At 51.0% G+C, this 24,832-nt stretch overlaps 2 protein-coding genes across 4 annotated transcripts in view; one reads left to right on the forward strand and one right to left on the reverse strand.

Annotated features, from left to right (window-relative positions):
- Rsph14 (radial spoke head 14 homolog) overlaps positions 1-24,832 on the reverse strand; it is a 97,065-nt gene that overhangs the window by 27,990 nt on the left and 44,243 nt on the right. The window lies entirely within an intron of this gene.
- Positions 18,450-24,832, forward strand: part of Gnaz (G protein subunit alpha z) — a 34,831-nt gene continuing 28,448 nt past the window's right edge. The window contains exons 1-2 of one of the 2 annotated variants that reach the window (XM_048785026.1): positions 18,450-18,576; positions 22,675-23,875. In XM_048785026.1, coding sequence (XP_048640983.1) covers positions 23,153-23,875 — 723 coding nt within the window. In that variant the 5' untranslated portion in view covers positions 18,450-18,576; positions 22,675-23,152. Of the gene's footprint in view, positions 18,585-22,674; positions 23,876-24,832 lie in introns of both variants that reach the window. The other variant, XM_048785027.1, reaches the window with a different exon arrangement.

The following is a 24,832-nucleotide window of genomic DNA, read 5'->3' on the forward strand; positions in this document are numbered from 1 at the left end:
GAGTGAGCGCACCCGCGACCCCGATGAGCGAGGTTGAGATCCAGGGGTCGGGGACGCAGCCGGGGTGTTCATCCCATCCCCACCTGGGGCCCCTTCCGGACCTTTGTGCTTAGGGACATTCCGGGTTGGGGGTCGCCTTGGCAGGGATGACTGGCCTAGGTGGGAGGCGGCCGCCGGCCGAGCAGGTGCCAAGGAAGGGAGGCGCGCCGGGCCGAGGAACCCGCGGGAGATGGTAGCTGCGGGCCTGCAGGGTTGGGCAGGGGGCGCCGGGGATGCCGCGCCGGACCAGCCGATCGCCCTGGGCGGCTACCAGTGCGGAACCCGGCCGGGAGACCTGCGGGAGCTACGCTGAGGTGGGATCTCCCTCTAGGGATACTGAAAGGAGACGACCCCAGTTGGCCTGAGCGCCGGCGCGTGGCCTTCACCGGAAAGGAAGATAGGGCCCCAGAGGCCTGGGCCCGGGGACAGAAGGCTCGCAGTTTTTGGTCATTACTCTTGCAGTGAGCAGGTTCCTTGGAGGCAAGAGATGAGTATCGACCAGCTGCAATTGTAATATGTTCCCGGCTCAATATTTTTTCCCTTAAAAGGCGGCGGGGGTGCTTGCGGGAGGGGTGTGAGGGCCTCGGGACTGGGGCTCAGTATCTTGCAGTCCATATGAAAGGGGCTCTGTCTTTAGGGCGGTGCTGAGCCGGTCTGGGTGACGATGGCAGGAATCCGCCTAGGCCGAGAATTGAGGCTCCTGTTAATCAAGAGAAGAGGACAGGAAGGCGGTGCCACGGTTCCCTGGAGTCTGAATCTGAACGTGGAGGGACCTTCCTGGTAGCCAAGGTCTGCCTAGTTTGGGGAAGCGGCTGAGTCGCTGACCTGCTCCTTTCTGCCCAAATGATTTCCCTGCCCTGGGGATTTGGTCCTGCTGCCCTCATTCCTTTCTGGAGGAAGCTCCTTGGCCAAATTCAATTAAGCAAATATTTACTGAGCTCTTGCTCCCTCAGGGCCTGGCGCTGGTGTGGACAGGGTGGGAGTGGACTAGGCCTACCCTTCCAGGACTGACTCACATCCCCACAGTGAACTATACAAAGATAACCCAGCTCCCAGTGTGGGTCCAGGGATCTCAGGAGGAGACTCAGAGAGCACAGGCTCAGGTCAGACCTGCCTGTGGGCAATGTGACATTTGAACTGGAGCTTGAAGGACATGGGTACAGTTGGAGTGGACATGGGTACAGTGCAGGGATAGGGGAGAATGGATGGAGGCCCAGAGAGTTATTTAGGCAATTGATTCTGGTGAGAGCATGAGGGTGCTTAGGAAGGAGTCAGGTTTGGCAAGAAAGGTGGATGGGGGCTTCAAGGGACTGAGGGAGCTGCTGAAGTGGCCTGACCCAATCCTTGTTAGCTGTGGTAGCCTCCTTGTTTATAAAAGGAGAACAATTCTGTGACCTCTTGAGCTGGAGTGGGGTTGGGAAGGAAATTTAAAGACTAGAGAGGGCTCCTTGCAGTCTTGGCACCTTGCCCTCTGGGTAGGGCCAAAGCACTGGGTAACCAGTTCACTCAGCCCCCTTCTTAGCCAGGATGGAGCCACCTGCTTTGGGGATAAAGCTTAGCTGGTTACTGCCTTCAGGCCATGGATGATTGAGAGCAGTGACTATGGTAGTTCAGGAGTGTCCATTGGGAGTAGAGAGGGACAGGTCATGGTTGGATGAAGTGGTGTGCCTTCAATATGCCTCTTCCTATAGAGATGAAGAGGTGCTTGCGATTGATTTGAAACTCTTCCTGTGTGTTCCTGTAACAGACATTGATTTTTTGAGACAGGAGGTGAATAAGACTAGTTCCTCCCCCTCAGAAGACCAATGTTACTTTCTGCCCTAGATCTTATCTTGGTAGTGTGCCCATCCCCAAATGTGAGTGTATACATACACACACACACTCTCTTAACTTTGGCTGAGGCCTGGGTTGCTGCAGAGAGAACAGGGCCTGCCTGCCCTCATGGGGTATGTGGTCTGGGCTGAACGGGACGAAGCCGCTTTGTTCTGTGCCTATCACCTGGCCCATTCCAGGGGCTTGCCATGGGCCTCTGGGTTTGGAACACAGGGAATGGATTCCTCCTCTCTGTCCCAAGCCTCTTGAACTTGGTTTTCAAGGAGGAAAAGTGCCTTTGCCTGGACCTCAGGAACATCTACTGTGATTCCAGAGACATCTGGTTGTCTGGATTAACTTGGTTGCCTTGGTTGCCTGTATAGAGGGCCTTTTCAAAGAAGGAATGCTGAATGCTGGGGTAGGCTGGGTGAAAGTGTGGCCTCAGGCTAGCTACTTAATTGATGTGTGAATTTGGATGACAGTGTGTGCTCCTTCCTTCCCTAAAGGCAACAATAGGGCCAGCCATGTACTAGCCCAAACTAACCTCAGGAGCCTAAGATACTGTATGGCTATAGAGGCATGCTTGTTACTGCTGCTGACCACAGCTGGCTTACAGGAACTCTGCAAGAGGCAGATTAGCTCACTGCTCCCCTGAAGACCCCAGGAATAAAACTTGGGATAACTAGGTCTCTAGGGAAACCTTTGGACAGAGGCATCAGAACAGACACCAAGGATTGGCCCTATGCAGAACCCCTGAGCAGAGGCCATGCTACAGCTTGTGCATACTTGGAAGGGGCCCAGGAGTACCCAGACTTATGCCTCTGAGTTTGGAGGCAAGAACTCCAGTGTAAGCATCAGAAGATATGAGATCAGGCCCTGGTCCAGGCCTGTCCTCTCTCAGCTTTTTTGTCCTCATCTATAAACAGAGCCAAGAGTGCTCTGCTAGATCCCCTCCCACACATTTGGCCCCTTGCACATGTCCACACTGACAGGGGAGGAAGTTTCATGGGAGTGAGCTGTCAGGAACCTCTGATGCTCCTGGAGGAGACCACAGCCCTCCTTACAGGGCCCAAGGAATGGAACCTTACATGTGGCCTTCATCCATTTATTGAGCTAATATGTACCAGCATCTTCCATGATCCAGGTACTGTGCCAGGCATAGGGGTACAGTAGAAATGTAGCATCCACTCCCAGTGCTCGCTTCCAATGGGCAGAAGCTGACACTAACACATGTAACTGAGTGCAGGTAAATAAGTGCCATGCCATGCCAAACACTGAAGCAGAAGGAAGGGGGGCATCTCTCTGGAGTAGGGCTTGCTGCAGTGCAACAGAAAAGTTATGGGCAAGTTATGAGGTGGCCAAAGGAGAACACCTAGGAGCCTAGGAGAGGGGCAACAGAGGCTTGGGTGGAGTCTTGAGGCTAGTCAAGCAGAGCTCCACATGTGCCAGTAAGGTGGAAAGACCTAGACAAGTTTAGAGCAGAGGGAAGACACAAACTAATTTAGGCTTTTATAAGATCTATGCTGGAGCTGGGTTAGAGCACTTGCCTACCATGTATGAAGTACTGGGTTTGATCTCCAGTGAAAGAAGAAAAAAAAAAAAGATCTCTGCTAATGTAGGAATATAAACTGGGCTGGGGCTAAGACCTGGAAGCCTTTCAGAACTGTGTAACATTCCAGTGAGGTAGATGCAATAGAGGTGATGAAAGGTAGCTGCATGGGAGATTTATTTTCAAGAGTAGCAGGTCAGACTGCTAATGGAGAAAATGCAAGCCCAGCAGGTTTTTCATCTGAGCCACTGAAAGGACAGAGCTAGCACTAACTGAAGAAGACTTGGCAAAAGTCTTCTTCATGAGAGGCAGGGAATCTGGAGATAGACTTGAGACCTTAATAAACATCAGCACAAGTGGTGGTCAGAGGGAAAAGCAAAGTTGGAGGTAGCAACTTGGGGTCTTTGGCATCAAGGTGTGTGGGAAGCCTAGAACCAGCTGAGGTCCCTTGGGGGCATAAGGGGTCCAGAAAGGGCCAGCATGGAGTTTGAAGATTGTTTAGCCAATGAGAATAGGAGCACAGTCATGACAGCCCCTCAGGAGGTTGGAGAAGGAGGCAACCAGCTTGGCAGGTCTCCCGGGTCAAAAACTGCCATTGGGAGGGGGTGCCTGGAAATTAGTGACATGTGCAGCTCTGGCTGCACAATTTATAGGGTCCTTGTTAAGAAATTATTAAGCATCTCAAGGCGATGACAACAGAGAATTACTTCTGGCACTGGGCCCTGTGTTATTCCCTAGGTGCATGCCCATGAGATTGACCTGATTGTGGAGACTATGAAAACAATTCTGGGGCTATGATGGGCAGAGAAGGAAAGCCTGTTATATGGGCCTGTGGTATGCCCACTGCCCTTCCTCCTTTCTCTTGAATGGACAGGTAGGCTTCTGGAGTTGGTCAGACCCAGACCTGGCCCCTGGCCTGAGGAGCCCAAAATTACACATTAAGTGAAAAATTGAAAAATTGCCTGCTCTGAGTTGTCATGTCTTTCCCCTCTCTCTGTGGACCACCAGTAGCCAGCAGCTTCTTGGGTAGAAGGTAGCAGGAGGCAAGTCCAGCCTCAGCAGGCCCTGGGCAAGCATGGCCGACAGCTTCACACAATGGCTTCCTTAAATTCCTCTCTTCCACAGGAGCCTGCTACATCACGGAGTTTTGAGTTATTTGCTTCTAAATTAAGGTATAACTCTCTTTTAGAGACGTCCCTGGAGAATCCATCAAAAAGTGCTAAGAAGCGAGACTGTTAAAAGCCACAGTGCTGGGAGGGGCCTTACAAATAGTGTCAAGACTGGTATTCCTTCTAGCAGCCTCAAACCAGAAACAGACCCTGTCCAAGGGCTGTGGTGGACTGTGGTCAGAGCATATCTTTCAGAAGAATACCCCTGCACTATCAAGTGGCCCTTTCCTGCCCCTGGGATGGGGAACCACCAGGACAGGATTCCTAGGTAAGGTCTGGTCTGAGCTTTGATCCCTCTCAGCAAGGCTGCCCCTGTCAGTTGTGAAGGCCAGACTTTGTCAGAGTGTTGGGGTTGGGGAGTAGGGACTAATGTGCATATTTTCCCCAGAGCCCAGATACAATTATTAGCAAGGAGAGTATATAGAATCTGCCTTGGATTTCATAGCCAAGTGCCTTCCAGGGAACCAAAGTTCACAAACCAAAGTGCAGAAAAGGGCCTGTTTTTATCTCACTTTTATAGTCAAGGAGACAGATCTGGAGAGGTGAATTGGTTTTTCTCAGTGGCTCAGTGAGTCTAGGCATCAGACTTATTGGAAGTTATCTAGAAACCAGAGGATTCTTATTAGCCTAGGGTGACCCAGCTTCCTTCTGTTTGGCCTGGTTCTATCCCCTCGTTGGTCCCAAGAAGGATGATAGGTGAGGCCTAGTGACCTACTGATTTAGAGTTGGCATGGCCGCTGCTGCTAGCTCTTAGGTTCTGACTCTGCTCTGGGTAGGCTGGCGGGCTACAGCAAACCCTGAACATTTTCCATCCATCCATTTCCATTCTCACTCCACACCCCTGGGGTGGGGGCAGTTCAGGGGCTGGGCTGACTTCCTATACCTGTGTGCCATAGGTCTGACACTACACCTCTTTGGGCCTCATCCTTTTCTCTAAAGTGAAGACTGAAGCACACAGGCTGTGAGGCCCCTTCTGTGCCTACACCAGTGTTCCTTTGCTGTTAGGAAAGCTTACTGTGCCAGTTGGGCCCATGGTATCGTGACACGGGAGCTTGGCTCCTCACCATCTATCTTTGCACTTTTTCGGTTTCTGCCTAAAATTGCTCCCCTCTGGTTGCTCAGTTGTTTCTCTGTGTGTCAGTGTTAAAGGCCAAGTTTCTCTGCAATGCCAGGTGGTCCTCACAGCTGGTTTTTGTTCTCACTTATGGTTCTCAGACAAGGCCATACACAAGGGAGGGTCTCCAGGTCTTTTAATTACATGTTCACTTGAGGCCATCTCTCTAGAACAGTGTTTATGTCCACACTCATGTAGTTCCTGTGCCCCTTTCCTGCTGCTCTTTTTCCCCTTGGCACTAGCCACAGTCTAACCAACTATTTTATTTATTTATTTTCTCTTTCCTGGGCCTAAATATAAGCTCTGTGAGGCAAGGACTTAGCTGTGTTCACCTCTGAGAACCAGGCTCCCAAAGCCAGTGTGCCCAAGCTGGCACCCAGGAAGTCGTGGAGAGGGACTGAAAGTGGCCTTGTGCTCTCATGTTAGAGAATTGCTGCTCTAGCTCAACCTTCTGTTTCAGAAAAGTGTGACTTTTGCCTTAGATTTGACCACCCAGTGCACACAACCCCACACATAGACACTGACTGGGCCATGTCAAGCCTGATCATGATTCACTCTGGAGCCAGAGACAGGTGAATTCCTTGTTTCTCATATTGAATCAGACACTTCAGACTGACACTTGACTCCTCAGTTCACGGTGTGACTCAGTGGGGCCTTTTTCAGATGTTGGGGATTCACATAGGCATGTTTATAGGAAAATGTCCCAAGAGGATGAGACAAGATTCTGATGGAAGTAAAAGAACATGGTGAGAGCCAAGTAGCCTTTCCAGGTAACCCCTGTGCCCCAGGGTCAAGGAACGGCCTGTCAGTCAGGGATGCAGGGCAGCTCGGTGCAAAGCAAGGCCCTAGACCTGGTTCTGCCTATAAAGATGACCCTGGTGAGTCTTTTTTACTCTCTGAGCCTCAGTTTCTTCACATTCATTCATTCATTCATTGCTAGGGCTTAAATCCAGGGAATTGTGCATACTAGGCAAGTACTGTACTGCTGACTGTAGCCCTAGCCTTCCTCACCTTTAAATCAAAAGCTCTGGGCCTTTGATGTAGTTCTCAATTCTTATTCCAGATTTGGAGTGACCACCCAAAGCACACTGTGCTAAAGAGAATTCTAAGGCTGTGTTGTGGCTCAGAGAGGAAGCAGTCATGGCTGGGTAATAATATCTACAATTGGTCCAGGAGACAGGATTTAGACACATTTGCCAACAACTAACCAGCCTCACTACTGCACTCCTCTTCTTGCCTAGCAACTTTAATTCATTCCCTCTCTTATTCCTTGGGAACACTGACCTAACCCCCCCCAATTATGTAAGTACTCTCCTTTTTCCTCAACACTTCCCCAGCTGACATCTGGAGGGTCAAGCAGCTTGGGTCATTGTTGAATGTCTGTTCCCATCTCAGCTGACACTTTGTTCCCTTCGGTGCCCCTGGGTCCAGCCCCATGTCTGGCCCAGTGTAGCTTCTCTCTACACATTGAGGCCTAGTGACCTGCTGACCTAGTGACCTGCTGAATTAATGAATGAGCAAGTGAATGAGTGAGACTGACTCAACCACTAAGCTCTGAAGATTCAGGAGCCTCCTCCTGGTTATAAATCTTGCACTGAGTTTTATTCCAGCAAGGAACTCCAAGAAGCCTGCCTATCTGCATAGACAGGATCATCACAGAAGAAGAGTGCAAAACTGTGTGGTTTTGGCTGTAGATGTTATAGGAGTGGGGACAACATTGGAATAAGGAACAGCAGAGTGACCAGGGGGACCTAAAGGTATGAGAGACCTAGTCTCTGTATCCTGTGGAGAGCCCAGTGCTCCTGTCTGACCTTGGCTTTAGGGGGGGTCTGTTAGGTTTCACTGGGTGAGAAAACTTTTCAAATTCCTGGTGGCGGGGGGTGGGCTCTGAAGACCCTCCTTGACAAAGTATTAAAGAACTAGACACCTACCTCCCTTGTTCTGGCTCCAGCATGCTCTGGACCCATGGGAAAGGCAACTTGACCACAGCTGGTGGTTGTCCCATGGAGGGCTGGTGCTCCTGCCTGTTGAGTGGGGTTTGAATTGGCAGGACAGGGTGGAGAGGGGTCATAAGGGTGGGGGCTTTGTGCTGACTGAGGGCCTACCCTTGTGCCTCTCTCCTTCCCCTATATGGCATGTCCTTTCTGGCCTTAGTTGCCCCAGCAGGCCTGCACTACCCACCCTTCTTGCTTCCTATGACTCTGTGGACTGACTACCAGGACCCTGGCTGTCTGGCCTGACATCTAGCCCATTAGTGAGTGTGGGTGTGGGTGGCCTGCCCTAAGCCAGGGTCTCCTCTAGTGTGATTGCCCCCCTCACCCACTCTGTTACCTCTGATAATGCTGTGCAAACATATTTCTCGATAAAATGCTAGGAAGAAAAATAATTAGAGTGTTGCCTCCATTATCCAATTTCTGATTAATCAAACTCTCTTTGTCCTCGGCCAAAATCTATTCATTTCCCTTAAACACTGGGCTGGTGCCAGGCATCGATTTCCTCTACGATAACACCATGCACACACGCACATTCCCAGCTCTGCCCTGCCCTGTGGTAGGGACTGTACAGAGGCACTGATGAGATTGTTCTTGTCCTCCCAGTTCTACCTACGTTTTCCAGGGAGCATCATGGCCATGCCAGCATCTCATCCCTGCTCAGCTCAGTTCTTTGACTGAACTTGCCCCCTGCACACACTACTTGACTTTGGACTCTGGTTATGTTCTGCGGCAGAAGGATGGACTTCAGTCTCAGACTCTGGTAGGCCAGGTTTGGGGAAATGTCCCTGTCACTGGCACAAGAAGACAGCCAGGGCTGGGGGCTTGTAAGGAGGGTTGGGTAGGGGTACATTTTCCATATGGCAATAGAAATCCAGCCCCAAAGAATTTACAAGATGAGGGACATCCTGAACCTGGGAGCTCAGCAGTGGGGCAGCATCAGGGTCAACTAGCCATCCATCCACTGTGTCTATCCAAGGGAAGGCCAAGAGCCTTTTCAGAAGATTGTTCAGATATCCCCAGCTGTCCTCTCCCTTCACCAAGTTAACCCATCCCTCATTCAATCACTACAAAGTGTTAGGCTTGATTTAACAGTATCTGCTTTATGCCACGTCCTTGTAGGCATGTGGGATGTGTCAGGGAGCAAACAGTGGTGTTTGCATTGTTATGAGCATAATTTGGGAAGGGTATAGTGCCCACCCTAAGTGAATGATGCAGCAATGTGTTAGAGAAGGACAGTGCTGTGGGCTAAAACATTGTGGACCAAGATATGTGGCGTAGGCTGGGGTTGTTGTAAATAGGATAAGTAGGGTAGCCTCCTGAGGAGGAGACATCCAAGCCATTGAATTGGGGGGAATGGGCCACCTGGCTTTGGACAAAGCTTTTTAGATGGAAGGAACAGTTAATGCAAAGGCCCTGAGTTGAGAGTGAGCTGTATGTGCTGGAGAATCAGTAGGGAGGTCAGCAAGGGACCAGTGTGGCAGATTCTGGGAGGTAGAGAGCATAGTGGGAGGCAATTGGAGAAGCTGGACTAGTCCACAGCCTGGGACCCTAGAAGAACTATGACCCTAGCTCTGAAGTGAGATGGCAAGGGACAGAAAACTTCAAGCACAAAAGAAATATGTCCTTTCTTGTTTTTATGAGAAGCCCCCTGTCTGCTGGTAGAGCACCACTTACAGGGAGGTGGGAACAACAAGGAGATAGATAAGTGACTGCCAGAGGAGGGGCTGGCTGGGCATGATGAGCTCAATGGTCTCGTAATGGGCAGGGTCAGGCCCAGCCCTGACCTGAGGCTCCAGACCCTATTAGAAAGGAAGAAGGTAGAAGGAAGGTATGCCAGGCATGTTATGGATGCTGTAGTGCCCCAGGATTCCTTCCTGTGGGTGCACTGTCACCAAGTACAGTCCCAATAGTTCATGGTTGCACCCCTCATCAGACTTCTGCCCTCAAGCCCTTCATGTCTCCTGTCCTAGAGATGCCTGGAAGGTTCTACCCACTTCCCTCAAGGTGGGACAACTATGTAGTCCTTCTGCCTCCTGAGCTCCTTGTGGGGTCCGGTCAAGATGGCTGGAATCTCACTATGCCTAGCTTCTTCCCTGGCCCTTTCCTGAATCTCTGTCTCCTCTGTTGGTTTCTCCTGATGCTATGCCTCCATTGATCATAGGTACAGGAATGTTCTGCTCAACTTCTACCTCTTAAGGACCTGATCAGGATAGGTTCAGCAGCAGCTGCAGGTTTGGACACTCCTGGGGGTGGCCTATCACAGGCAGAAGGATTGGTGCCAGCTACTGAGAGTTACCTGAAACAGAATCCCAGGCTGTTGGCCTCAGAAGGACCTACAGTGCTTGGAAAAATGCATATTCCTGGGCTCTTCCTGAGACAGAGGGTGGAGGGAATCTGTACTTCTTTGAGAGCCTCTGATTTCCTGGCTGGTGGCCTGCATGAGCTGGTCTTAGTACATGAGTAAGTTTAGGAGACTTGGGAAGAAGGCTGTGGGCCAGAGCAAGGAAGAAAAGGGGAAGTTGATAGACAGGGCGTGCTGCATACCTTCCAGATGTGAGAAAGAAGAAAGGGGCTGCAGAGAAATAGGAAAGGTCCTAGGAAGGAGTTGTCACTCATCTGGCCCCGTGGAATTCTTACCAGAGAGAGTCTAACCATGGTTTGAGGGTGGGAGTATCACACTCAGAGGTAAGGACAGGAAATTGCAGGGGTCCAGAATGGTGAAATCAGACTCCCACCCAGCTGAGGAGCCTCATTGAAAGTCATCGATTAACCTTCCCTAGGGAAGCAGGGCTGGGGGATCCTGGGACCATAGCTGCCCCAGGCAGCAATTCCTTTGGCTCCCATTGAAGCTCCTTACCTCTTAACTGTCATATCCCTCCTCCCCGTCACAGCTCCCATGATAGGTGGAACCTTCCATTTTAATTTATCTGTTTACTTCTGGCCTAGAGAGGCATCTGGCTCCATTGCCTCGTAAGTCAGTGCTCCTCAGGTAGTGCTGTCACCTCTCATCTACTGAGCCTTGTTGGCTGTGGGTCAGAAGACTGGACACATAGCAGAGGGCGTCCAGAGCTAAGATAGCACAGGGCCACAGGGAAGGGCCTCCCTGGTCATCTAATGTCAACTTTTAGCAGAGGGACTCTGATAGGCTATGACCTGCCCAACTAGGGCAGAGCCATTAGTTGGGTTGGAGCCTGTCTGCAAATGGGGGAACACTAACCCTAGTCCTTCCTACCATCTGCTTGAACTCTAGTTTCAAAATAAGCAGGGAGCTTAGAGGAGACAAAGAAAGGAGGCCTGTTTTTAAGGGGAGACCTGCTGCCAGCCTGTGGTGCCAAGACCACAGGTTGTAAGGGCAGCATGGAGAAACTAACCCTGTGGTCTGGGCCCAAGTGACCAGGAGGCAGAAGGACTACATAGTTGTCCCACCTGACTACAAAGAACCCACAAACACAAAGTCACATGTTCCCAAGCCTGAATCAGTAATATCTTACACATGCACATGCTATCATTTTTCAAATATTTGGGGGAGATTTTGTGATAAATGAAATGCAAAGTCATTTACAAGCACTATAGAAAGCTTGGCAAGCAAAAGCCCTTTTTCTCTGTGTCATCTGCACTTGCTGGATAAATGAGCGCTCTCCATTCTCACTGTGAAGCATGCTGGCCTGTGTTAGTGGTAGGCCGAGCACCCCTGAGTATTTCTGCTCATACCCCTGAGTTGGCTGGGTGTCTCAAACCTGTTTATACAGTTTTTCCTTACTATAGTTACATCCTTGAATGTTACATAAACTGATAGAAAATGAGCATAAAGGGGGCTTTTATGGAAATCAAAATGGATGCTTCAGAAAGCCTCAGAAGCTATGGTCAGTTTGATGTGGATGAGACAGAAGTTTGGGAATAAGAAGTCTTAAAAATCTATTCTGATAACTTGGCCACCTCATTGGTGGAAAAAGCAACTGGATATGGCACAAGGTGTGCTGTGGTTTATATAAGGACAGTGCCAGCAATATCAGAATGTGAACCTGTACTCCAGAAAAAGATCTCAGCCCTTTCCAGACCTTGGTATGCAAATGTATGGGTATCTGTTTTAAAGTACTTATATATCATTTCTTAGGACTCCCTGCTATAACTCACATTTCAGTAGGCTAGCCAGCCAGCAGCCCAAACTTTGATGACAACTTTCAGTCATTAATGGATATTAGAAACATTCCTATAATAATGTTGGAATCTGCAAGTTGGTTTATTTGGTTGTTGTTTTTTTTGTTGTTGTTGTTGTTATTGTTTTTTGTTTTCTTGCATGAGGGGAGACCAGTCTACTTGAAAAGGTAGTAAACCATGGTCTGCAGCAGAGACAAGGCCACAGAGGCTGAAAAATAGGAGGAGGATGCATGGCAACATAGCAGAACTCCCAAGACAGGCCAACCTGAAAATTCCTCTCCTCTCCCTAGGAGGCAAAGGATCCTTAGAGCTTCCAAACCACCCCAGTGAAAGATTCCAGAGGCAACATGCAGGGAAGGGAAGTGTGGGGCTTTATAGCATGGAAGGATGTGGGGCAAGGGCCACACAAGGACCAGCAGAATAATTTACCCAGAGCCAAGGCTGCCAAGGCCCTAGCCCAGGGTGTGCTGCATGCAGAGCCCACACTTGCCCCTGCCCTTGCTCCCAAAGGCTCCCATCTTATTTAGCAATGTCTGAAGTGGTCAAAAAGGTGTTTCCAAAGGGGCTGGATCTGACTAGGATGGGAGTAGGCAGCAAGAATCTCCTGCAATGAAAGCTCCAGGATGGTGGGAGAATGAGTGGAGCGGTTAGCAGAAGCTTCAGGAGGACTCTTGTCCCACACAGGAGAAGGAGCTGGAAACTGCTGAGTTTGGGATCTATAAGGGACTGGCCTGCAGCTCTTAGAGGGGTGGGTATAATGTCCATTTGAGGAGTATTTGTGGAGAGGAGCAAGAGGACCAAAGGAAGCCTGGGCATGGAGGCAGGCAGACAGTGGGGCCCGTAGAATCCCAACAGAGCTGGGTCCCAGAATCCTAGGAGCATGAGGGCTCCAGGAGCTATTCATGGGTCAACAGAGACCTTAGGGCCTAAGTTTCAGTATGGACTGCGTTGTGACTCCTCTGCCACAGACATTTAGAAGAGGTCATGTTAGGTGACATGCTCAAAGGGAGTGCTGGGGAAGCTTCTGAGCTCTTTCTCTTACAAACATATTTTGATGTTCATCCATCTACCCATCCATCTGCTCTGCACATCTTTCACACAGCACCTGCTTCAAGGGAAGTAGAGCTGGCAACTGGGGGAGAGAAGTCAGGGTAGCAACCCAGACCAACCTGCTGTGGGGAACCCGAGGAAACCACACACACACACACACACACACACACACACACACACACACACTACAGTCAGGGAGGGCCCCTCTAGAGGAGCCAGCGGCTCCAAGACTGGTAAGGGCCTGTGTGTAGATATCTCTGCCTTCTCTTCCCAGGGTGAGATTAAGTCCCACTACTGACCTAGCCATATACCACACTTGGTTCAAGGTTACATTGGGCTGAGTTGTGAGTGCAGACTGAGTCCACTAGGCTCAAAGGGAAGGAGGCTCTCCCTGAGTCGTTTGAAAGGGGGCTTCTCAGCCAAATAGGGTGGAGCAGGGCACTGTGGGCATGGGGATAAGAGATGTAGCCATGGAAGCAGGAACCAGGAAGGAAGGGGCAAGGTGTGCAGATTGTCTTTCCCCAAAGAGCAATTCCTAGGAATGTAGCCTGTCCCCATTCCTTGTCCATTGTCATTGACATCAGGGCAAACAGGAGTTTTTATCTCCTCAGAAAAATGTAACTTTTTAGTCCCCAAATACGTGCTGTATCAAAAACGTAAAACCCTCAGGCCCTTCTTGCAGACAGTGACACTGGGCAGGTGAAGAGACACAAGTAAGCCAAAAGGCAGTGTGCATGTATGTAGCTATGTTATTGACACTCACTGAACACCTGCTCCTTGCTGGCACTACTCAGTGCTGGGATGTGGTCTTGAGAAATGGGAGTCTTGTCTTTTACACGGAGGCCCACTGAGGAGCTGGACAGCCAGCCATTCAATGAGGACATTTCATATGGCCAAACTAGAAAAGCAATGAACGTATGTCCCCACCTCCAAGACGAACATGGGTACAGATCCCAGCCCAACTCACTCCAGTGCACATTGGTTTTGTGTTCTACCCTCACAAAGCATGTCTGAATGGCATCGTGTGCTGTAGCATGGAAGTGCTTCTCCCTAATCCAGGAAAACTGCTGCTCCAGGAGTCCTGGTGCCCCTGTCCTGTCCTGGTTCCCCTGTACAGTCCTGCCCAAGGGTGCTCAGCCCATCCACATCAGCTACCTACACCAAGTAAGAGCCTCCTTCCCCAAATGGCAATCCTCTTCCCTGAGCTTTCTCAGGGACAGCACTCAGGCTTGGAACCCCCTACTCAGAGGGGTGGACATGTTTTTCAGGATACCCTCCACCAGGCTGCCATGAGCCACAGGAAACTTACAGAATTCCCATCTGCCCTGTCTGGGGTCAGCTCTAGGAGTTGCCCAGGCTATTTGCATCCTCAACCAGGGAGGACTGGTGCCATTCTATATCTTTGCTGAATGTTTGTCTCCACAGAGCTTGTCTTTATCAATAATAGCCTGGCTCTCTTACTTATGGTCTTTTTACTTATGGTCTTCTTAACCAGAGTATAAGCTCTTTAATGCACAGACTCAGCTCACTCCCCCCCCCCCCACCGTGTGCCGCTGCCCTATGCAGGGTGGCACACATTGGGATTGGATTCTGAGCGAATATTGATTTCAGTGGGCTGATAGATCACTTTACCCACAGAGATCTGAGGGTAGTTAACCTCGGGCCCAGACACACATACTGAGTTATTCAGGAGTAATGCGTGAAGTGGTGGAGGGTAGGTACCCTGCTGAACAAGCAAGTGGAATTGAGCTAGGATGGGATTGACCCACTTTACTGAGACAAGAGGCAGCCTCTGGCCTAAGGACAATAAGTACTGTGTTGACACCATAGACCAAGAGTCCCATCCCTGGGTGTCATAGCCAAGAGAGCCTCTGAGCCTAGGCTTCCTGTGCACCCTCTCTGTGTCCCCAGGAGCTAGTAGGGACAAAGCCCAGCTTCTCAACAGGGGGCTGTGCAGCTACCAGACCATACAAGGTGGCCTGAGGGCAGTCATGAACAGAGCTAACCCTTCCTACCAAGATAGTAATCCTTTTATTTTTCTCTCAACCCTTTTCCTTCAAGGAGAAAATCCCAGTTTGTGAGAAAATCTCACAACCTCCAGCAGGCTCTAATCCCCACCATTTAACAAACAGAGAGTGGCTTCACCTGGCTCTTGTGCAGATACCAGGCCCTAGCTAGCAGCAAAAGCGGTTCCTTTATGCTATATTATATATATATATATCCTTTATTTCTATATTTTAGATTACTTTTGTCTGTTGTGAGTGACTCTGGCTTTCCATTTAAAGTACAGTTATTTAAGTAAAAGAGTGAATCCATTTAAAGAAAAACATTGAGTAAATAGCAGCAGGTGATACCCAGATGTAGCCATGTTAGATTGTGATGTCAGGGTGCCAAGAGGTGGAGAGCTTGATGGAAGTTGAGCCTTATAGACTCTCAGCTGGGTGACCCCAAGGAAATCCCCTCCTCTATTTAAATCTTGGTTTCTGTATCTGCAAAATTATGGCCACCTCCCAAGCATATCATGCAAGATAACATGTATGCCAGCACAGGCCAATGCCACAGCAGTGGTAGCAGACAGATGTGGATGAAAGTACATTTGTCCCCAGCATCTCTAGCCTTGGGCTGTTGGGCCCAGGTTTCCTGTGTACCTTCCTCCTCATGATGGAGGCATGCTTTAGACATGGAAAGCACAGCCAAGCTATGGCTGGGATCTGTAGCCTTCTTCCTGATCCTGCCATGCCCAGTCTTCCTGGAATGGATGCTCCCCAGAGTCTAACCCACAGCTATCCCTAATTATCGAAGAACACACATGGAAACACCTCCATGAAAAGTATGCCAGAACCCTCCCTGCACTGTAATTGGACCATTATAGTGATGTGTGGGACAAGACTGGCGTGGGAATCTGACCAGAGAGACAAAACTTCCAGTTGTGTTGTCTTGGCATTTGTGGAGTTCCTTTCACCCTGAGAAGAGTCTGGGTTGATAGGGAAGGGAAGTTGGAAATGACAGAAGAGGTGGGCAGCACAAAGGACACCTGGCTCCTCGGAGACCACCAAGGAGCCACCGCAGTGGAGAAGGTCCCTGTGGGTCCAAGCCTGGCTCTGGGAAAACCTAATGACAGCTATAACACTTGGGCAGGAGAGAAACATTCAGTATGTCAGTTGAAAGCAGAAAGCACAATGCCAGTAAGCCAGGCATAAAAGGGCAGTGGAAAATGTTTCCTTATTAAGAGGGAAGGAAACTGATTATCAGTGGCAGCCGCAGGCACAGGCTTTTCCGGACCTTCAATTTCTAAAATAGAGCCACTTAGTAAGAGCTGACTAGGGGATAGTGGGTCCAGAGAGCAAAGGAGAAGACCTACTCTTTAAAAGGAGATGGAAATACCCTGAATAAGTTTGGGCCTACGGGTTCTCATGCTAGCCTGGGAGGCAAGGGAAGCACCTTAGGACTAGTGATTCAGGCAACCTAAGACCAGCAGTGCCTCAGGTATGGGTTCAGGGAACTCCACATGCATTTCTCCTGCCAGATCCTGCAAACCATGAGACATAGGCTGGCTGTGGGGTGGGGCCCTCTCCGGGAAGGGCCTGTAATCACAGACACAGTGAGCCCCATCTGCTGCCACCAGGCCAACCTCCCTCTGCTCTCTCCAGGTCATCACAGAACAGCCGTTGGGTGCCAGGGTAGAGCTCTAGGCAGTAGAAGGGCCACACTGCCAGGGCAGAGACATCTGAGCAAACTGGGGTAGGGGTGAGCAGTGCTGAGTCATAACCCCATTTAGGGCTCCCTGAGCAGTTCAGCCTCCATGGGGGGATGGGGGGGACTCGAGGGCAGGGCCAGGGGTAGGTAGGTACAGGTAGTCCAGGGCAGCTGTCTTGGGTTGGAAAGGGCTCATCAGTTCATAATGAGGGCTATGCCTCCTGCTGTCACCCCCAGGCCTGGAACCAGAGGCACTGCTGAGCCCTTGCACTAAGGCTTGACACACTCCAAGCCAGGGCCTTGGCTGGGGGCAGAGTGGGAATTCCCAAAGGTTTAAAAGCAGTGGGGAAAATTGGGAACCCATCATTGTGCTGGGTGTATGGCCTCTCACTGCCTTGCTGGCCTTGTTGCCTGGCCACTCATCACTTCTTGGGGTCCTAACCATTGTCCCCAGCAGAGTTAGCCATCTGAACGATCTCTGTGGGCCTCAGAGATATGACCATGCTTCTTTGTTCATTCACAGTCCCAAGTGCTGGCACATCTCCTTAGTGAATCTAAACTACCTCCCTTAGGTGGGCCTGTGTGTGGAATCATCAACCCTTCTAGTGGCCCAGGCTCAGTGTGGAATAAGCTTTCCTGGGAGACCAAAGGGGAGGCCAATAGGTAGCCAGGGTCTGGAGAAGTGAGGGTCTGGGCTGCTTGTCCCCATGGAAGTGGGGCATAGTAGCAAAGGAGCCTAGCCTATAAGCTGATAAGCCTTTCTACCCAAGAGTTCCCTGGCTTAGCTTGGCTTGGGCAGTGATACCTTAGTGACCTTGACTTTGGATTGCCTTCCCCCACTTCGAGAGCTGACTTTCCTGGCTGTTGAAGAGTGGCCCTGGGAGAGGCTTTAGGGGGAGAGGTTGGATAGGGATATGGGACAGGTTAGTGACTTGTGTTCCCACAGCCTAGCCCTGCCTTATGGGTATAGACAGACAGCCATGGGTATGAGGGTTGTGTTGCCAGGTTGTATGCCCAGCAATCACAGGCTGTGGGGACAGGCCAGGGGAGAGCAGTAGCAGCCGATACGGAGGGCATCCATGATGCCAAGACACTGAGAGAAGTGGCAGCACCATCCCTCCACAACCATGTCCTGCCCTGGTTCAGGGCTGTCACCCACATCTATTCCAAGAGCAGCCTCGAGAGGGCCATGTCTGGGGAAGGGGAAACATGATATGAGGGCAGGCCAGCCTGCCAGGAGTCAACTAGGACCAGGATCAGAGGCCTGAGGGGCAGGCAGGCAGGATACTGAAGGGATTCCCTGTGTGTGCTAAAGGGTCTGGCCTTGAGAACACAGGCAGTGAGGAGCTTTCAGGAGAGGGGTCCCTGAATGGGCTTAGGGTTTGGGGATTATACCTTGAAACCTTTAGGTAGATGAGTTAAGGAGACCTCTCAGAGGTCAGGATAGAATCTGTCTAGAGCCATAGATCAAGGAGAGCTAGTTTCCCAAGACAACGGGGGAGGAAGCAGGGGGGCTGCAGACTCAGGCCTCAAGCTCTGCTGCTGTGGAACACGGGTAGGGCTGGCTAGTACTCAGTGATTAATCATTCCACACATCTGTACTGATCCCCTGCCACAGCAGAATAGAGTCCCACATTACAGGGAGGTGACAACTTTGCCAACACCTGCCACTTCCTGGAGAATCTCCTCTCCATGAAAGGCCTCACTCCCAGCCTGCTGACTATTCCTGGGATGCCCTTAACACCTCCCTATTCTCACACAGTCACCACTTTATCACCAGGCACTGCCTGTCCTATAGCCTATAGCCTGTGCCTGTGTCTGTTTGCTGCATCCTCCTCCACAGCCCTCACCCACAGTGCTACCCTCTCACCTGGATGTCTTTGTGCAGGAGCCAGTCTGGCCTTAGCCCAGCAGCCACTGGGGTTGCTGGTCATGGAACTCCTTGCTCAAATCCTGACTTGCCACCTCCACCCAGTGTCAAGCTCAAAGCCACAGGTCAGTAAGTAAGTATAACAGAGAATCCCTGAATCATCATCTCAACCCCACTTGCTATACCACTGCCAGTCCCTCCCCTTCATAGCTACCTCTGCTCTCAGAACACATCTTCCCTGGTACACATGCAGCTGTACAGACACATTCAGGTGGGTCCACACACATGCATCCACAGTAGACACAGACATGGACCTATATGTGCACACCCAAAGGTATATACCTATCACTGTCACAAACATGCACCTGCATATGTGGCTTAAACCCCTTCAGTGGCTTTTTCTCTTTGATGAAGGAAAACCAAGGCCCCAGCTAGGTTTCTGTTCTGTCCTCTCACCTTGTACCTCTGTCTTCCTTGTGCCCAGCCACTCTGACCACCCTTCTGTTCTGCTGTGCCCCTTCCTTTCATCTGTACTTCTCTCCTCTCTATGCCCAGTCACTCTGACTACCCTTCAGTTCTGTAGTCACCATGGTTCATCCCTGCCATCCCTAATACACAGGCCCTTTGAGTGTGTTCCTCCTCTGGTGTGTGACCTGTACAGGGACTCTGCCCACACCAACCTGCCCAGCTCACAGAGCTAGAGACCATCAAGAGTAGCCCTCTGCCCATATGCCTACCTCTCTCCTGCACTACATGGCCTCTGCATTTATCTATCTATCTATATATATATATATACACACACACACACACACACACACATCTTTTTTTAGAGAGAGAGAGAGAATTTTTTAATATTTATTTTTTAGTTTTCGGTGGACACAACATCTCTATTTTATTTTTATGTGGTGCTGAGGATCGAACCCAGTACCTCGCACATGCCGGGCGAGCCCGCTACCGCTTGAGCCACATCCCCAGCATACATATATTTTAATTGTAGATGGACACAATACCTTTATTTTGTTTATTTATTTTTATGTGGTACTGAAGATCAAACCCAGTGCTTCACACGTACAAGGCAAGCCCTCTACCCTGAGCCACAACCCCAGCCCCCTGGCCTCTTCATTTTTAAGGAAATCCCAGCCAAAGATAAGGACCAGAAAGATAGGACAAGATGCAGAGAACAAAGAGGTTCCGCAGCATGGGGGAGAGAAGGGGGAAGATAGAAGCACCCAATTGATGGCGGGGAGTTATTACAAATGTGCCGACCTATGAGGCCAGTCAAGAGGTGCTACAGATGGAGCAACCTGAGGAGAGTTGAGGTGATAGATCCAGCTCTGCAGAGAACAGCCTGTGCTGGACCCACATTTGGGTGGGGGTTTTATGGGGACCTGAGATGAGAAAGTGTGAACTGCCAGGAAATGGCCCGTGGCCTAGTCTGTTCAGGTGCAACTCTACATCAAGGCAAAGTATTCCCTCACCTGACCCCCAGGAATCCCAGTTCTGAGGTTTACATCTTACCTGCCTGTACTAGACCATGTTCTAAGAATGGGGTCATTACAGGGTGTTCCAAAGGTAGCCACAAGCCTGCTTTTCCTGGGTAGCAGCAAACAGCTTGGGAGGTTCATTTGGGAGAAACTTATTTTCTGGACAATCTTTGCCCAACACTGACCAGCTGAAGGAAGGATAGGGTCTGCTACCAACTGGCATTTGTATCATTTCAGGCCTGGTTGTATCTTGGATTTTAAAACATTGAATTGAAAAGAATGGTGATGACAGGGACTTCCCCAGGCAGGCTTCTCCCAAGTGGAGGTTGTTGGCAATCATGCCAGAATGACGGCACTGGCAGGAAGGGCCTTGGTGCTCCCAGAAGCATAGCAGGCTGAGGTCTGCTCACACCCTTTCCATCCCAAGGGGTTGTCAGATGGGGTTAAGTCATTAGCAGGGACAAAAGAGCAGTCACAGGATTCCTTGACCTTGCTAACATTCACTCCATAGCAGAGAGAAGCAAGCCCCGGATGTGAATTAAAGACAGGGGCTTGTCAATGCCATTACATTTGTTTGCAGATTTTTTCCTAATATTAGTTCATTGAAGGAAATATAAAAGATACAATAAAATACAAAAGAGAAAAAAACTCTGCTGAGGTTCCATAACCCTGAACTCATTGCTGCTAGGGAACTAGCGCCCAGACCTCATGTGCATTCCAGCACATGAGTACACTACATGTATTACACTCAAGCAGGTGCTCCTAGACATCTACTGTACCATCTCAAGGTGCTTCTTGAGGCTTCCATTCTCAGGCATAATTTCAACCTCAATGGGATTCAGCCTCATTGAATGACCCTTTTAATCACTGCTCTCAGCAGAGATGTTCCTGGGGTGTTCCCTGGTGCACTCTTCTTCCATGGAGGCCTGGCAGATGGAACTGCAGAAATGTGGGAAGATTGCTCAGCCTCACTTTCTTCCTTTCTTCTTTTCATCCCCAGCACCTATCAAGGGCCCACCACATGGAGAGCACTGCTTTGCTCATGTTGGGGTCAAGGCCAAGATGGGCCCTGCTCACCTGGAACCCCCAATTAGGGAGGAGGCTGCATCAGCACACAAAGTCATGTAGGTCACTTGTTAGCTGGGGGCCTCTGTGGAGGTAGCAGTGAAGAGAGGGCAGGGTAGGCGGTGGAACCTGGCCAGGGAGAGGTCAGCTGGTGTGGGGAGAGCAGAGTGATTTTCTTTAGGTCCTGGAGCAAGGAAGGTAAGGAAAGCAGAGGCAGCTGGGGCAGGTTGAGTTTTGGAAGCTAACACACCTAGGAGTATAGACAGAGTGAGGTCCTTAGCTGGCAGGTCTTGTCTGCCTCAGGCCTTCCCACCTCAGGGCCTACCATAAGAGATATTAGAGGAGTGAATGCTGGTCATGGCAGAATGGCTGAGGAGGGAAGGCAAGGGAAGAATTATGCGATTGCAGGTGCCTCCATGGGCTCCCAGTCAGTGTCAGAAGCCTGAGCTCTCTGGTAGAGGAAGACTGGCCCAGCCACCCAGCAGGTCACAGGAGTGTTCTGGGGTTTGCCCCTTCCCTTGCTTTCGACAGGATGCTATAGCCTAGGCCCAGCCAGGGTCAGTGAAAGATTCCACCTCAGACTTGGGGAGGGGGGACTTTGGGCTACCATGCATAGCCTAGACTTAGCGATTCCCACTGTCCTTGGGAGGTACCCTGGCCTTCCCCAACAAGACTTCAGCATAGTGCCCTGTCTTGCAGACCCTGCCCACCTGCTAGCCCCTGACCCATGCCTCCATCCTTACTTCTCGCCCAACCAGAAGTAAGACCACCTCTGCCTATTCTTCAAGGCCATCCCCAAGCCACTGTCCACTTAGGTACCCTGCGTTATTTATCCCTACGGTCTGCAGCCTCTGCCTGGTTTGGTCCCTGTGTATCTGCTTTTTTTTTTTTTTTTTTTTAGAGAGAGAATTTTTTAATATTTATTTTTTAGTTTTCGGCGGACACAACATCTTTGTTTGTATGTGGTGCTGAGGATCGAACCCAGGCCGCACGCATGCCAGATGAGCACGCTACCGCTTGAGCCACATCCCAGCCCCCTGTGTATCTGCTTACTCCTAGGTTGGTGCCACAGAGTACCCATGATGGGAAGTCAATGGCCAGACCTCCCGTCCTGGCACATATCCTATTCTGTGAGAGGAGAGGTAACCCAGCCCCTGCAAGAGGAGGTGAGAGGCAGGGAGGCATCCATTTATCCCAGACCTGAGGTTAAGGGAGCCTGGGCCTCTGCCAGGCAGGGTCATAGCCAGAACCCCACTGTAAAACAGGGTGAGGCTAAGCTCCGTGGGTACCTTTGGGTAATAAAGCACCAGAGGGGCATCACAGCAGGATCATATTATTGAATCCTATTCAGATGCAGAGATTCAGAGAAGGTGAGGTCCGCAGGGTCCAGTGGGTAGGACCCAGCGTGGGGTGCAGATAGGCAGAGGCCTTGTATACCTCACTTCTCTTCCTTGTGCACCTGGCTTCAGACAAATTGGACCAACCAAGAGAGAAGTAGAAGGGTAGGCATCAGCCAGACATGTTTTGCTGTGATTTGGGCACTAATCCTGCAGCACGCCAGAGGAGCAGGGAGTCAATGGATCATTCCCGCGCTTTCAGAGCCCAGTTTCCTATCCAACCTGAGGTGGGGCTGGGAGGAGCAGCGGGTGGCTCATGCTGTTGTCTGTTTGGCAGGTGAAGGGCCGAATGCACTGCTGGGAGTCGGAGCAGCCTGAGGCAGGGGGGCCACAGGGAGTGCAGGGCCCTCCAGCCGAGCTTAGCAGCATCGCCACAGCAACCAGCAACCAGAAGGCAGCAGCCTAGGCAGACGCAAGCAGACGGCTTCCCACCGTGGCCGAGGACAGGGAATGACTACGGCAAATCAGACCACACTGCTGACAAGGGAGGTGGAGTGTCACTAGAGGAGAGGGTGCGGCCACCACCCCGCTGCAAGGAGCGCCATGCCAGCTGGAGAAGAGTCACTGGGGCAGGGGCTGCAGTGTGATATGACCTGGCCTTACACCCAGTGCTGAACTCTCCCAGGGTAGCTGACTCTTGTCTGCTGGGCGCATCAGCCCACATCTCACATTCCTCACTGCAGCCATCCTTACCTGGTGGCAAGAGGGAGAGGCACCTATCTGTGCCCCACATCTGGGCCTATTGCTGCCGGACCATGGGATGTCGGCAAAGCTCAGAGGAAAAAGAGGCAGCACGGCGGTCCCGGAGAATCGACCGCCACCTGCGCTCAGAGAGTCAGCGGCAACGCCGTGAAATCAAGCTGCTCCTGCTGGGTACCAGCAACTCAGGCAAGAGCACCATTGTCAAGCAGATGAAGATCATTCACAGTGGTGGCTTCAACCTGGAGGCCTGCAAGGAGTATAAGCCCCTCATCATCTACAATGCCATTGATTCACTGACCCGCATCATCCGGGCCCTGGCTGCCCTCAAGATAGACTTCCACAATCCTGACCGCGCCTACGATGCTGTGCAGCTGTTTGCACTGACAGGCCCCGCAGAGAGCAAAGGTGAGATCACACCTGAGCTGCTGGGTGTCATGCGGCGGCTGTGGGCTGATCCTGGGGCACAGGCATGCTTTGGCCGCTCCAGTGAGTACCACTTGGAGGACAATGCAGCCTATTACCTGAATGACCTGGAGCGCATTGCTGCACCTGACTATATTCCCACTGTTGAGGACATCCTACGTTCCCGGGACATGACCACGGGCATTGTGGAGAACAAATTCACCTTCAAGGAGCTCACATTCAAGATGGTAGATGTAGGCGGACAGAGGTCAGAGCGCAAAAAGTGGATCCACTGTTTCGAGGGTGTCACTGCCATCATCTTCTGTGTGGAGCTTAGTGGCTATGACCTGAAGCTCTATGAGGATAACCAGACGGTGAGTGGGGCCCAGGTTTTCATGGCTTGTTCCTGCCGTCCAGGGAAGCAGGTAGACTCCTTGGACAGGGAGAGGCTATGGGCAGTAGAACTGAAACTATGCCTGATCTAGCCATACATGTCTGCTCTAATGTGATGGGGCCATGTGTGTCCCTCTTTCTGTCCTCAGGAAATACACTGTGGAGTGTGGTGGATGTTGTGGGCATCATAGGACCTTACGGTCACTTCTTCACTTCTGCCAGGATGTCAGTCCTAGAGTGGTTCCTGGCAGGTAGGACCATGCTAGGCCCTCAAAGGTTCCCTGTAAGAACAGCTCTCCACAGCTGCCCTGGCCTTGGGGGACTCATTTTGACCTAGGTGACCATGCTCTGACAGACCCATGATATTCTGACACCTTCTAGATGTTGCCATACTCCTTGGCAACACACCAAGCAGGGATACCACCCCCACAATCAGTTATAGCCATCCTCTCCCTGTTGCAAATCATACTGCCCTTGTGGTTCTTGCTGACTCCAGGAGACCAGGTTGCAAGGTTACCCTCACCTCAGTGCAGTGGACAAATCATACCCATGCCTAAAGCACTGAGGCCTTAAAGGCCACAGGACGAGAGGGATGGGGAGGCAAGCCCCTGGCAAGGAAATGGTGGGTAGCATGCTCCGGTCCAACTGAGATAGAAGGCCCAATCTTCCCAGGCACCTTGGAGTAGCAACAGTGGAAGTGATGGAAGTGGCCAGGGCTGCCCCACCCTGAGGGCCATCTCTTGCTTTAAAGAGGTTTTTGTGCTTGGCAGGAGCACTAAGCAAAGGCTTTTTTCTTAAGGACAGGTTTCTTATGAGAAAAAGGCCTTTCTTTTCAGTAGAGGGTTTGCCTAGCATGTGTGAGGCCCAGTACTGAGAAAAAAAAGGGGGGGGGGGATAGCCTTTGAGTTGTGTGTGTGTGTGTGTGGGGGGGGGTCCCT

The sequence above is a fragment of the Marmota marmota genome, unplaced genomic scaffold, assembly GCF_001458135.2.
Source record: "Marmota marmota marmota unplaced genomic scaffold, marMar, whole genome shotgun sequence".
NCBI classification, from domain to species: domain Eukaryota; kingdom Metazoa; phylum Chordata; class Mammalia; order Rodentia; family Sciuridae; genus Marmota; species Marmota marmota.